The following is a 13,026-nucleotide window of genomic DNA, read 5'->3' as shown; positions in this document are numbered from 1 at the left end:
AAGGGGAGGAAAAGGAAATAAATAAATTTGGTTTAGAAAGAGAACACCCGTGAAAGTTTGCTGGAAAGAGAAAATAAACAATTTCTGTATTTGTCTTGGATAAGACCATAAACAGTACACTTAAACAGAAGGAGTTGAGATGTAGGTTAAGAATTAGGAAAATTATCAGGTGACAAGAGTATGATCACAGATTTCCTGGCCAGTGGCTTAGGCAGGTTTATTTTGTCCTTGGACAGGTTTGGCTCTCTTACATCCTCTCCAGCTCTGCTTTGTAGGATATGGTTTAGCTGATTATCTGATTGCAGAGAACTGTATGATTAAAATTCACCTTATTTAGTGGATGTACAAAATGAGAGAAATTGCAGGTGCATGCATGTAAATCACTCAAATATCTAGACAGCCCTCAAAACTTATACATCATCAGCTGTTGGTATTTCTGAATGCTACCCGTGAAGAGTCCAGCCCTGCTCTGCATTTACTGCTGGCAAATGTTTCCTAGGGTAGTCATGCTTGCTTTGAAACCCTTTTCAGAATAAAATCCTGCTTGAATTTTCCTGTTTGTTTGAGAATTATAATGCAGTCCTCTAAAGCTGTGTAGTGCACACTGGGGGTGATGGGTGCTGATGTGCATGGGTGCAGTTTTATTATCAATGTGTTTCCTCTCTTTCCCCTTTCCTTTCCAGAAATGGAATGTGAGTCAGACAAAGATTCGCATCATTTCAACAATAATATTCATTCTGTTTGGCTGCGTGCTGTTTGTTGCCCTTCCTGCAGTTATCTTCAAGCACATAGAAGGCTGGAACACGTTAGATGCAATTTACTTTGTGGTCATCACTTTAACTACCATTGGATTTGGTGACTATGTTGCAGGTAAGAGTTTTTTCATAACTCTTTGTCTTATAATGTTTTGCACAGTGATATTTTTTCTGCATTTTTTTTCTTAGTTTTGGGACAGACGTAACTCTCTTGTGGTACCCCTTTCCCAGTTTTATCCTTCTTCATTCATGTGGTGGGGCCTGTCCTTGTTTTGGTTGATGTGGCGTAGAGACAGGAGGTGGAACAGTAAAATTTATGGTGCATTTCTCTGCCTACTGTATTTTTCTCTTCCTATCCTATTAAAAATTAAGTCGACTATCATTCAGGTCAGGGGTTTGTTTTACTTTTCTTACAGGTTGCAAAGTGCAAGCACTAACAGAGCATTTAAATCTGAATACATTTTTCAGCTGGACTTGTTTGAAATGCCTTACCCTGTGAAGTGATAAAAGTTTTGTGTGCATCCCTTACTTTCAAAATATTTCAGAGCTCTCTTTCTGCCATTGAAATGCCCATGTTCTGTAGGATCTGCTGCATTCCTACTCTGTGACTCTGTCAGTACACATTTGCCCATGTGTTTTTTGTAATGTCAGGAGAAGTTTTAGCACAACCTGTAGATAACATGTCCAATTCTTATGGTTCCATTAAGCTGAATTAGTTGTAAATAACTTTGATATACTGAGTTAAAAAAAAAGTCTGGGCCAGTTCTGTGTTAACTTTTTTCTTGAAAAGATGTCAGTGGTGTTAGTTCACCTCTTAGATTTGTGTAAGTATATGCTGTTTGTGCACACAGATCCAAGTCAGTGATGTGTAGAGGTGAGGATGAGGAACTCAGAGCTTTGTGATCCAAACCTGAGACTTGCTTTCCTTGGCCTCATCTGATGCTTCTGCTGATACATTTCTCTCATGAAATGCCTCTCCCCACCTCTGAACTCAGTGCAAGGCAGAGGTGGCTCACAAGGCCTTTTGTGCTGCTCTGCTCCCAGTGAGAGACTCTACTGGAGGGAATTGTTTTTGGTAGACACTCCCAGGCTCTGGGCTCCTCCTGTGTCTTGTGTGAGCCCGTGGCTGTTGTGTGAGTCCAGGTGTGCCAAGCTGAGGTTCTCAGGTTGGGTAACTCCTCTTATAGATGTGCCTGAAATTTTGCCTTGATGGCAGAAAAGGGTCTTGTCACTGGCAGAGGTTTTTCAGGTTGGTGAGGTGCAACAAGGACCTCTAAAGTGTTGCAACTGCTTGACATATTTATAAGTGATGTGGGAAAAATGGAGGTAAAATTAGTTGTTGTTGAAGATACTAAGCTACTCAGGCAGCCTGCATTTTTAGACTGCTTGCAAACTTGCCAAAGACTCTTGTAAATTATAGAACTGAACTGTAAAATAGCAAATCAAATTTATTTTGACTTTTAAATAGTTATTCATGATGTTTCCAAATGTCTTTGTATGTGTCTTGACTTCTGCCTTCAATTTTCTTTCCTGTATTCTTTTTTCTTATTTTCATTTTGTCTTCAGAATTTGTGATTCTGGTCAGATAACAAGTAGGATGAAATGAAATAAAAATTTATGCTGTTTCTAAGTCAAGAATCTGGGTGTTTTAGACTTTCATTCCTAAAGGGTATGTGTATGACAGGGAATAAAAATGATAGTGTATAAAGGCCTGGTTGTATTTACTGTAAAGCATTATGTGAAATGGCCCACTTGGCTCTAACTAGAACACTGAGTACATTCATCATTACTCCCATTATAAATTTCCATAGACTTTTCTATTTGTAGACCATTTGATATCATAATTTTTTTCCTATGTTGTCTGCTTTTTAATTCTACCAGGAAACACTTTCTCTTTCTACAGAATGTCCTTGAATTATATTGTTCTATAGCTGATGGCCTTTTATGGTTCACTTGAAAGATGTTCTTTATTTAATTTCAAATCCTACTGCACTCATTATTTCAAAGCATCAGAAATGTTGTCTGGTTTCTTTGAGCCACCTGCATAAGACTTGCATTTGAACTGCAATATGTTATTGACTTAAAGGGGCAATGGGATTTGTACTTGCAGGGACAGTGCTCAAGAGAGCAGGGTTAAGAGGCTGTCTCCATCACAACTGGGAGGTTGACATTCCCATGGGACTATATTCTGACAGGGATGAAGTCAGTAATATCTTTGGGTGAACTAAAATACTCTGGTTTTGACCAGTGACTTGAAGGATTTTTAAAAAATTTGTTTTCTTTGCAGTACATAATTGGCCAGTTAAATAAATAAAATTTTGAAAAAGAGGTAAGGTATTAATTGATTGAGCTTTGCATTGTTGAAGTTTTCAGTCATTTGTGTGTACATAAGTAAAAAACTATTTGAGGGAAACTGACATTGCAATTGTCAATAGAGCTGATAGAATTTGTCCCAAGACCTAGGCTTCCTTATTAATTTTGAGGAAGTAGGTAGAATTTTTTGCACCCCAACAAATCAGTACCTTTCCTTAATGATTTTTTGGTTTGTTTGTTTGTTTCTCTTTTAGGTAAGTCAAAATACAGAGTGGACACTAAGGCCACTGATATTTTTGTGGTAGGCTTTGTCTGGAGAACTCTCCTTGAAGTTTAGGAAAACTGGGTGTCACAAACAAGGGAGAAACATGAAGAGTTAAGAGCTGTAATTCTGTATAAGGCTGTATAAGAGGTGGTCATGATAGAATGTTGTGGTTCTAGAGCATGCTGGTCTTGGTTCTGGTTTGCCATGGTGAGGCAAAAACCAGCAGAAGGAATGATGCTTCAGTCTGTTTATTGCCTAGATGCAGCACATTTTGAAAAACTCCTCACACTGATATTAATTTATTTGTTTTTCTGACTTTTTTTCCTTAAACAATACTTACAATGAAAATTACCTTCTTCCAGTTAGCATTATAGTCAAACTTAAAGCATAATGGTGGGCAGTGATGGTCTGACTGGCAATTATATCAGAGTGTACTTCTTGCAATAAAAGTCAAATTGATAATTCTTTTAGCACTCTGGAGGCCCACATGATAATCCATATATGTGTGTCAGTTTCGGCCCATAAAGTTTCCTGAAAACCCTCAAAATCCTATATATTTGAAAACTTTCAAATCTTTTTTTCGGGGAACTGCCATCTCAGAGGAAAAAAACCCATAATTTTACAAGCCCCACATAATCCCATGGTTGTGTTAACATTTGTGTTGGTGTGTGGGGAAAAATTTCTGAAATACCCATCATTTTTCACTGACATGAAACTTTCTGCTTTCTGGTGCCACTGCAAATAAGAGCTGTAAAAAAGCCCTGAAGAACTTTCAGGAGGTAAAGAACAGAGTGTTACTCAACAGCTGTACCAAGAGGGAACCAAGAGCTGAACACAGGATTCAGGAATGTAATGGTATCACTGACTGTAGTACAGGCTGTCATATTAGAAATTTTTTTAGTTCTCCAGGAATTTCTTTAGAACTTTCTTTTTTGTCCTGCAGTCTATTTGCAGAAACCAGAATGAGGAAGTGTTCCTTTTGTTAGTCAGAGTCTAAGGAGTTATTGGAGCCTGTGGAAACTTCAGCTGGGGTTTCCATCAGCAAGAAAAGCCTTAAGGAAAATATAATAAACTGATCACTCCTGGAGCATGCAAGGAAGGAAAAGATGAAAAGCGCTTGCAATTCATGTTCAGGAAAATATATGAACAATATTCCAAAAAAATTTACTGCTTCTCTGTCTTATGAAATTACTTGATTTTTCAAATTTTTAGAAGGGTTTCACTTTTTTGGAGGGAGAGAAATACTTTTTTTTATTTGAAGAAATATTATTGTAGCTTTTTGCAAAAAAAGAAGAAAAATTGTACTACAGCCTGCACTGCCTTATGAATATCAGGACACAGTCAAACATCCCCTTTTCTGGTTTTCAAGAGAAAACATTGACTTTAACATGACAGAAGAAAACCCTACCAAAACTATTTATTTTCTCTTGTGAAAGAGAAAAATAAATCTTTTCATGTTGAATGTGTCATGATTTCAGTACAATGAAATATATTTCTGGGCACTAAGGTTTGCACTGAGGCACATGAATATATCTGTATAATTGACAATATACTGTTCACAGGTACAGATACATTCTTTAACTTGCAGTGCAGTTTGGAAAGTATATTCAAATATTTCTAATCTAACATGTTTCAAATCTAAATTAGGTAACATGTCCCAGACTTGACTAAATTAAGTAGAAGGCAAAAATATAAATAACATATCAGTAGTCTGTTTCACAGTGGAGCAAAATGATGGTATAAGATTGTCTCAACTGGTTTGGTGAAACAGATCACAGAATTCTGAAAAGGTTACTTTAAAAATGTATTTGAACTCTTGTTGCTTTTGTGGGAGTTGGTTTTTTTGTTTGTTTGTTTGCTTTTGTTGTTGGTGGTTTTGCTTGGTTTATTTTCCATGATTAAACCCTGATTTTTAACTTACTGCTTTTTCACTGTTTCATTTTGTAATCAGCTCTGCTGTATAGCCAGTGTGATACACATACCTGCCTCTGCACTGTGTTTCTTGGCCTGAGACCCAGTTTGGAGAGAAATGGGATATTTCAGTCTCATTGAATGGCGCCGAACTGGGGCACTTGACCCGGTGGTCCCAGCAGCCCAGTTGATCTGCTGGCACTGTGTGTGGTACCACGCACCAGCAGAGAGGAATTGCTGCCATGCTGAGCCAGGGGTGTGCCCAGCATGCTGGAGGAGAGCCCTGTGCCCTCCCAGAGACTCTGAGCCCCTTTTTGGCGTTAGCAGGAGCTCTTTGCCCCCTCGGGACTTGGTGTCTGTAATAGGGGCTCTCTGCTGTGAGCTGAGCTTTAAGCTGAAGATGGAGCTCTGACTCGCCTGATGTCTGTGCAGGACAGCATGTCAGGAGTGTTTTAGAGCTGTGCTTTGTTTTCTGAAGTAGCTCTCCATTTTCCACTGAGTGGCATCAAGTGGCTTCTCTGGCCCACTTACATGCCATCTCTGACAGTGCAATACTGTCTTGGCCCCAGCCTTCTGCATTTCCACGTTGCCACACGAGCTACTTTTTCTCTGTCCCCCCCTTTTATTGCAGTCCTCAGAGGTAATTCCTTTCAAGCTGCAGGGCTGAACCTCCATGTGTTTTTGGAGTGGGACAAATTGCATCTCTGCATTAAACATGTTTGTCAGGTTTGTCCCAACAGGGATGGTTGACAGCTATTTGTTATTCTGAAGTTAAAACTGGATTATATAATTTTTCTATATCCAGAGTAATTTTTACTGCTGATGAAAAATTATAGACATTTCCTTGTTTGCAGTGCCAACTTTTGAATAACCCAGAAATTTTTTGCTGGTATGGAACTAAGATACTCAATATTGACAGCACTTTCTATTCTCTCCTTCTAATTTTAAAATAAAAATTAACAGCCAACCAACTTTATAGAAATAATTATATGTTTCTATTTTGAGCTAGTTACTGTAGAAACAATGGGGAAAATGAGTGGCAGAAACGAAGACAATTATTTACTTTCAAAGGGCTTGTTTTACATAAATAAATAAGTTAAAAATATATACTTGAAACTGTGATTTCTTACCTGAGAACCAGAATCTGTCCTAAGGCATGCTTGAGATATTCACTAATGCCTTTCTTCACTGAAACAGAGTTCCTGACCTTAGTAAGGAATATGTTTGGGCCATAGTAAAACTTATGTTTTCCACAGTGCTGAAAATCCCAAATAAAATTCATTTGGCAGATGTGAGAATGATGGCAGCAGCAATACAGTAGCCTGTGATGTTGATGAATGGGAAAACTGTTTTTCTCATAGTCTTCGAGCAACCTTAGATCAAATCTTTACCAGAAAACACCTTGGCAGTAAACTGTGGCTGCTCTTGGTAACAGATTATGACAGTGAGACTGCAAGATTTCTTCTTCATTGTGGTTTTAACCAATTTTGGGTAGAGGCTAAAGGAAGCTGGGAAAAGCTTTGTCCCTCAGCCCACAAAACTGGGTTTGCCAAATAAGCAACAAACTTCATCTTCTGCCTTGTCAGCATTTTGCTTCCTAGAGGGCTGCATGAACCAATTTGCTTTGCAAAAGAAACATGATAGTGTATCATGTTGATGTTTTTTTATGATGTTACCAATAAAATCATTAGATTATCTCATATACTTCAGTAAAAGTACATTTAGCTATGCATACTCATACCCAAATGCATTCATATCCATTTAAGTGTGTTTGGTAGTTAATGAATTCTTGTCGTTTAAATTCAGTACAGTTGAGTTGTGATCATATTTCTCTATGAAATCCTGTTTAAGGACATTCCCAGGTAACTTCATTATGGCAGTTTGAGCATCACAAGAGACAGCTATATCAGGACAAACATCCTCAGGTATGTCTGTCTCTCTCCCTTAAGATTTGATTAAATTGCAAAATCATCCAAGGAGTCCTTGAAATTCAGAAGCTCAACAGCTAATAAAGGTTCTATCTTCAAAGCCTTATCCTAGAGTATTTCTTTGGATACCTGCTGTCCCTTCAGCTTCAGGAGAGCTGAGCTTCTTTGGGCATGGCTAGATGGAGCCATCTCCTGGCCAGACAGCACAGAAAACTTGGTTGGACATGAATTTGCTGTAACTCTTGCCCCAGTGATTAACTTTGCTGTAAATAAAATAATTACAAACTGTGAAGGAAGTGCTTCCTGCAGACTGGCAGAGTTAGTTTCCAGTTTCAGTTTATAAAAATAATATGCAAAAAATGAAAAACCAACCTTATGGATGCTTTCTATGATACTTTTTTGTGCATTATATGAACAGCTGAAGAAGAGGATGAACCACCAAGAGTGGCCCATTACTATAACAAAGACGTCAACCAGTGGTAATCAACCATTTTTTGAATTACAGTGAATTTTGGGTGAATCATTCCTAAAATACTCTTTTGCTAGATTGACATGAGATGGATGTTGTTAACAAATGATTTGGTGTTTTGTTTGTCTTGTGCTGTGACAAACTCAGCCCCTTTGGTGGCTGGATGTCTTCTGTTCTAAACAGAGCTCTGTCTTCTACCTCTGCTTGGGACTACAAAGGCATCAGGGAATATCCACTTTCACAATGTGGATTCATCTCTTGGATAGCTGATCAAACCATTGCACCTCAATGCTTTTTAAATTTTTTTTTTATGAAAAGGTGCAATTGACATAAAAATAAAATTTCTGTCTGGGAGGGTCCATATAAAGGTAGCCATCTAAAATTCTTTGTTATTTGCATGTAATCTCAGTCATTATAAAGCTAAATAAAAACATTCTCTATGAGAGTCAATCTCAGTACCACGACAAGGTGCTTGATATTTTGGGGGCAATTTTCCTTTGATTTGCTTCAGTATAGGCTGCAGATACATAAAACAAAGTACTATGTACCTGCACAGGATACTTTAATGTGCCTGAGAAGGTTTTACTGCAAAGTCTCCTCAATTATGGGCAGATACACCCATCAAACTTCTTGCAGCAGCCCAAACTAGAAGTCTGGTTTTATTTGTTGTACCACAGCTGAATTACAAGTTTATGGCTTCTGTTTTATTGCATGGTGAGATGTGCAATGTGAGTCATTTGGTGTTGTCAGGAGCCCTGGATGAACATAACTTGTCTTTGTGTGGAAATAAGACATCTGTTCCTTATAGCTGTATTATACCTGAAAGCTCTATTACAGACACCTCTGAAATTCATACTTTTTTATACTTTAACACTGAAAAGAAATGACTGGTGCTAATCCCACTGGCAGTGGGATTCAAAAAACTTGCCTTCAGCACACTTCTTTTATCCAACTTTTTTTTGGGGGGGGAAGATGGGGGGCAGGGGTGGTATGATCAATTCAGCTCAGTCCCTGCACTCTGGTTTCTTTCTGCAGAATGGAGAAGATAATGTTTGCCTACCCACCAGGGACACTTGTTAATGCTGGTGCTGCTCTTTCTTTACTGAGGCTAAAGGTTTTATATAAGTATTGAGATGTTTTAAAGCTCTTGCAAAAACAGATTTCTCAGGATATGAACACATTGTATTCTTTGGAACAATACTTAAAAAACTCTGGTACAGCATCATTTTTTGGAGCAGGTGGCAAGTCATTTCATTCAAGCTGTCTTCAGGGACCTCTATGTTCAATGATACTGTATCAGAAGTTGAATCAGTTTGTGTTCATTCAATAGTTATTAGGAATTATTAACAATCTTTGTCTAAAATTTGGAAACTCCAGATGTTACTTTTAAGAGTGAGCTAATTTATATAGTTTGTTCAAATTAAAAAAAAATATATTTTGAATGGGTAAAAATACAGAAGGTGTAAGAAATTTAACTTTTTTTTTCTAGGAAAATTAATTTTAAAACATCTTTGCATCTATAGCTATTAAGTGTGAATTAATTTTTACTGTATTGTTTTTCAGGGGGATCAGACATTGAATATCTAGATTTTTACAAACCAGTGGTGTGGTTCTGGATCCTTGTTGGGCTGGCTTACTTTGCAGCTGTCCTCAGCATGATTGGAGACTGGTTAAGGGTCATATCAAAAAAGACAAAGGAAGAGGTAAGAATATTTTGAAAAGGGAAGAAATATTCCTTTTTAAAAACTTTGAATACAAGCTAGGTGAGCTTATAGCTGCTTTTGCTCTTAGGGTGCACAGGTCAAAGCTGTTTGTGTATGAACTGTAATGCTGCAGCTCAAACTGCAGGAAGCTAGATAGCAGTCAATTTAGTGTTTTATTTTCATATGTCTGCAATGAAGATGAGATTAAATGTATTATTAAATTTAGTGTATATGAATGGTTGCACTTGATTTATGTGGAAAAGAGTCCTAAACCACTGTTCTAGATAGTAGAATGTAGGCCTTAATTTTTCAGGTAAAAATAATTCTGTTTTGTTTCTATAAGTGATGCAGATATGTAAGAAAGTATTTCAGTGGTTATATTTGAGATACCATGCTCTATAGTGGTAAGAAAGTAAATTTTTTATATCATGCAAGGTATTAGAATTAATTGTTTAACTATCCCTAGGTGTATTTTACAATATTTTCCACATAATTATTCAATATTTGTAGTCAAGTATATTGCTTTCAATTGAAATATGTTTTCATTTGTAAATTTCCCTTGTTTTCTCTTTTTTTCACTTGTATTTATAGTCCCATGATACAACGTTTTACCTGAAGCTTTGTCATTTAAGAAAATGTCCTGGTTTTGAAAATGCTTGAGTGTAAATAAAATTTCCTTCAATTGTAGCGTGCATAGTTCAGGTTTTACTGGAAGTCTCAGAAATGAGTTTTGTTTGAAGTAACATATTATTTCCCTCTAATTTAGCTTGAGTTCTCTTGCACGCTTCAGTTGATTTATGCTACTCAAACATAAAATCTCTAATTTGTTTTTGATGGAATGAATACGTTGGCTACTGTGCAGTGGCCTGCTACTTACATTGTTTTGAATAGTTTTCCTAGCTGCAGGGCATGGCATCAATGCCTGGATGTATTCCTGGCAATCCTGGAGTTCCCAAAGCCTTTGCTGAAGGGTGGCTTACCCCTCCTTGCTTTCAGTGGCTGCAGTCCCTCAGGGTGCCTGGCACCTTCTGAACAGGAGCAGGGCAGCAGGCAGGAGGGTGGGAGCTGGGATCCTGGGCAGGACTAAGCTGGCTTTGTAAGGAATGTGGGGTGGAAAACCCTTTTCCACTGCCCTTGCTGTGCTCATGGTTAGAGACAGCACGGTGACAGGTCTGCTCTAAGTGCACTCTTAGCAGGCAATTCATAACCACTTAGCCCTGATGCAGAGGACAATGTTTATTCGAACAGTTTCAGTTCAAGAGTGCCATCTTTTGCCACATGCTGTACATTTGAAAGGGCATTTATGACTTGCCTTCCACAATGAGCTTTACTAGTGCCCTCCACAGCTGGGGAGCAGCAGGTATCATCTGAGTGTTCTCAACAGCTGACAGGATCACAGTTCTGTTTTCTAGAAAAGCACTGAGGCTGCCTTTAACAGCCAGGGAACCAGTGCATCCCCTCAAATGCCTGTAACCTGCATGGCTGTATTTGGTTATTTTGAAATTCAGAATTAGGTTGGTCTCGCCCATTTTCCCCTCTGCAATAGGAAGAAGTAGAGCACTGGCACAGGCTCCCCAGGGAGGAGGTCACAGCACCAAGCCTGCCAGAGTTCACAAAGCATTTGGGCAGTGCTCTCAGGCACACCTTGGAATCTTTGTGCAGGACCAAGAGTTGGATTTCAATTATCCTTGTGGGTCCCTTTGAACTCAGGATATTCCATGACTCTAAGAGTGCTGTTTCCTCTGGGCAGTCTCCTGGTGTCTAACTCTTGTCAGCTTGGGGCATTTCCTAAGTTGTCTTCAGTTTCCCTGGGTTACTTGTGCCTGGATGTTTTGGAATAAATATGATGTGACTGAGGCACTATGACTTCAGACTATACAAAACTATTCTCCAGTCATGTTTTTGCTGTATTTTAGTTCTTCACACTACTTCCTAGAATTAATCTGATCTTTAACCTCAGTTTTCTCATATTCTTTTCTGTTATATAGACAGCATCTTATCCAGACATCTTAGTATCTTGACTAAATAGTTGACTATATAACACACAGAGGTTTTAATCTTATAATGGTATTATTATATTAAGAATGTTCAAAATTTGTAGCTCTTTGTGAAGCTTTCAATATTGACTAATTCTGGAAAGGATTTAAAGACACATAAATTGAAGAAACCCAAGAATACCTCTAACACATCAAAAGCATTCCTATTTTTATCAGGGAAGACTCTTTGCCAGGTTATGCAGTGCAGTGCTGAGCTTTCTTTTCTCAGGCACTGGGAATGTGTAACCCAGTCCATCTTTTCATTCTTTCTCAGCTTTATAGCCTAAACAAGCTTATTCATTTTGTCTACAGCAAGGAAAGTTTCATTCTTCAGATATATCAGAGTTCTCTTGACTGGAGCAGGTATTGGGAATTCTGTATACAAGTCTCATGTGTGTTAGGTTAGATTAAAGACAGACATAACATAATTGGTGCCATTTGTTAAATTAATTATATCTCTGATAGTCAGAAATCTCCCTCCCTACTTCTTAAGCCATTGCCCAGGCATGTGTGAGAATTCATAGCAGGAATAAAATGCTTTAGTGTTTTAAAATTCAATAGTTTTAACAATGACAGATACCAGAGAGAATTGAATTATGATATACCTTGTGTAGTAGTTAGAAAGTACAAAAAAATATTCCATCTTCTATCCTGATGATGCTTTGTAGGAAGAAAGTAATATAAATATATTGCATTTTGTTATAAGATTGGCTATAAGCATTTTACAAATATTCACTTTTCTACAGGTTTCATTTTATGATAAAAACTGCTTAGCCCAATCTTGCTATCTTCCTGGGAAAATCTTCGTGAAGATGCTGAAGGAGTTTAGTGGAAATGCAGTTATCAACTCTCTTCTGTGCCAGCAGAAGCCAGATGATACTGAATGTCTTGTCTTTTTAGTTAAACTTAAATTTACAGTGGGCTGTTCCAGGTTCTATGGATGCAGATTACAGCAGAAGAACCTCTCTAGAGTTCCAATATCCATGTGTGCAATGAAAAACCCTAGTCCAAAGTATGGAGTCTATTTTTTAACTGTCAGTCCTTGGGGAAATAGTCCCTTATACCTAAAAGTAGCCTTAAAAATGAGAAACAATGCTATATATTAAAACCTATTGAGATAGAGAGCACATGAAAAAAATCTACAGAACTGTGATCAGTGCACTCTGAAATCTGAAGCAGTTTAATGTATTTCCTAGGAAATGGGATGCTGAAAACTTCCCTGAAAATTATAGGGATTACTATGGGTGTGAACAAATAAACAAGGTTTTGTATAGGACTTATATCCTGCTTTCCTAGTAAACAGTAACATGTTTTAGACACAGGAAGGAGCAGATCATTCTGTAGTGCTCAATTGGGCAGGTTTCAGCAGTTTAAGTAGCAAAATCTAGAGAATGTTACTTGAGTCCAGAGTGAGACAGAGAGGTTGCAAGTGTTGTTCTTTACTTCCCTCCAAAAACCAAAACTAGATATCATCAGAGGTATATCTCTTTTGGTAGGCAGATGTAATCTCTTTTTTGTCTTTTCCTTTAGTCTAAAATAAAAAGTATCAATAAATATCAGCATATTTAGGACATGAAGGGAAGTCCTCCTTATTCCAGGGAGGAACCATGCTGTTACCGGTTATCACCTAAAATCTGTAGTTCTCT

General features: G+C 37.8%; 1 protein-coding gene across 1 annotated transcript in view; it reads left to right on the top strand.

Annotated features, from left to right (window-relative positions):
- Window positions 1-13,026, top strand: part of KCNK2 (potassium two pore domain channel subfamily K member 2) — a 108,283-nt gene that overhangs the window by 82,638 nt on the left and 12,619 nt on the right. The window contains exons 7-8 of the mRNA XM_058802032.1: window positions 684-870; window positions 9,205-9,344. Of these exons, the coding sequence (XP_058658015.1) occupies window positions 684-870; window positions 9,205-9,344 (327 nt within the window). The remainder of the gene's footprint in view (window positions 1-683; window positions 871-9,204; window positions 9,345-13,026) is intronic.

Source organism: Ammospiza caudacuta, chromosome 3 (genome assembly GCF_027887145.1).
Source record: "Ammospiza caudacuta isolate bAmmCau1 chromosome 3, bAmmCau1.pri, whole genome shotgun sequence".
Classification (NCBI taxonomy): domain Eukaryota; kingdom Metazoa; phylum Chordata; class Aves; order Passeriformes; family Passerellidae; genus Ammospiza; species Ammospiza caudacuta.
The sequence above is the reverse complement of the archived record's forward strand: the minus strand, read 5'-3'. Positions and strand labels throughout refer to the sequence as shown.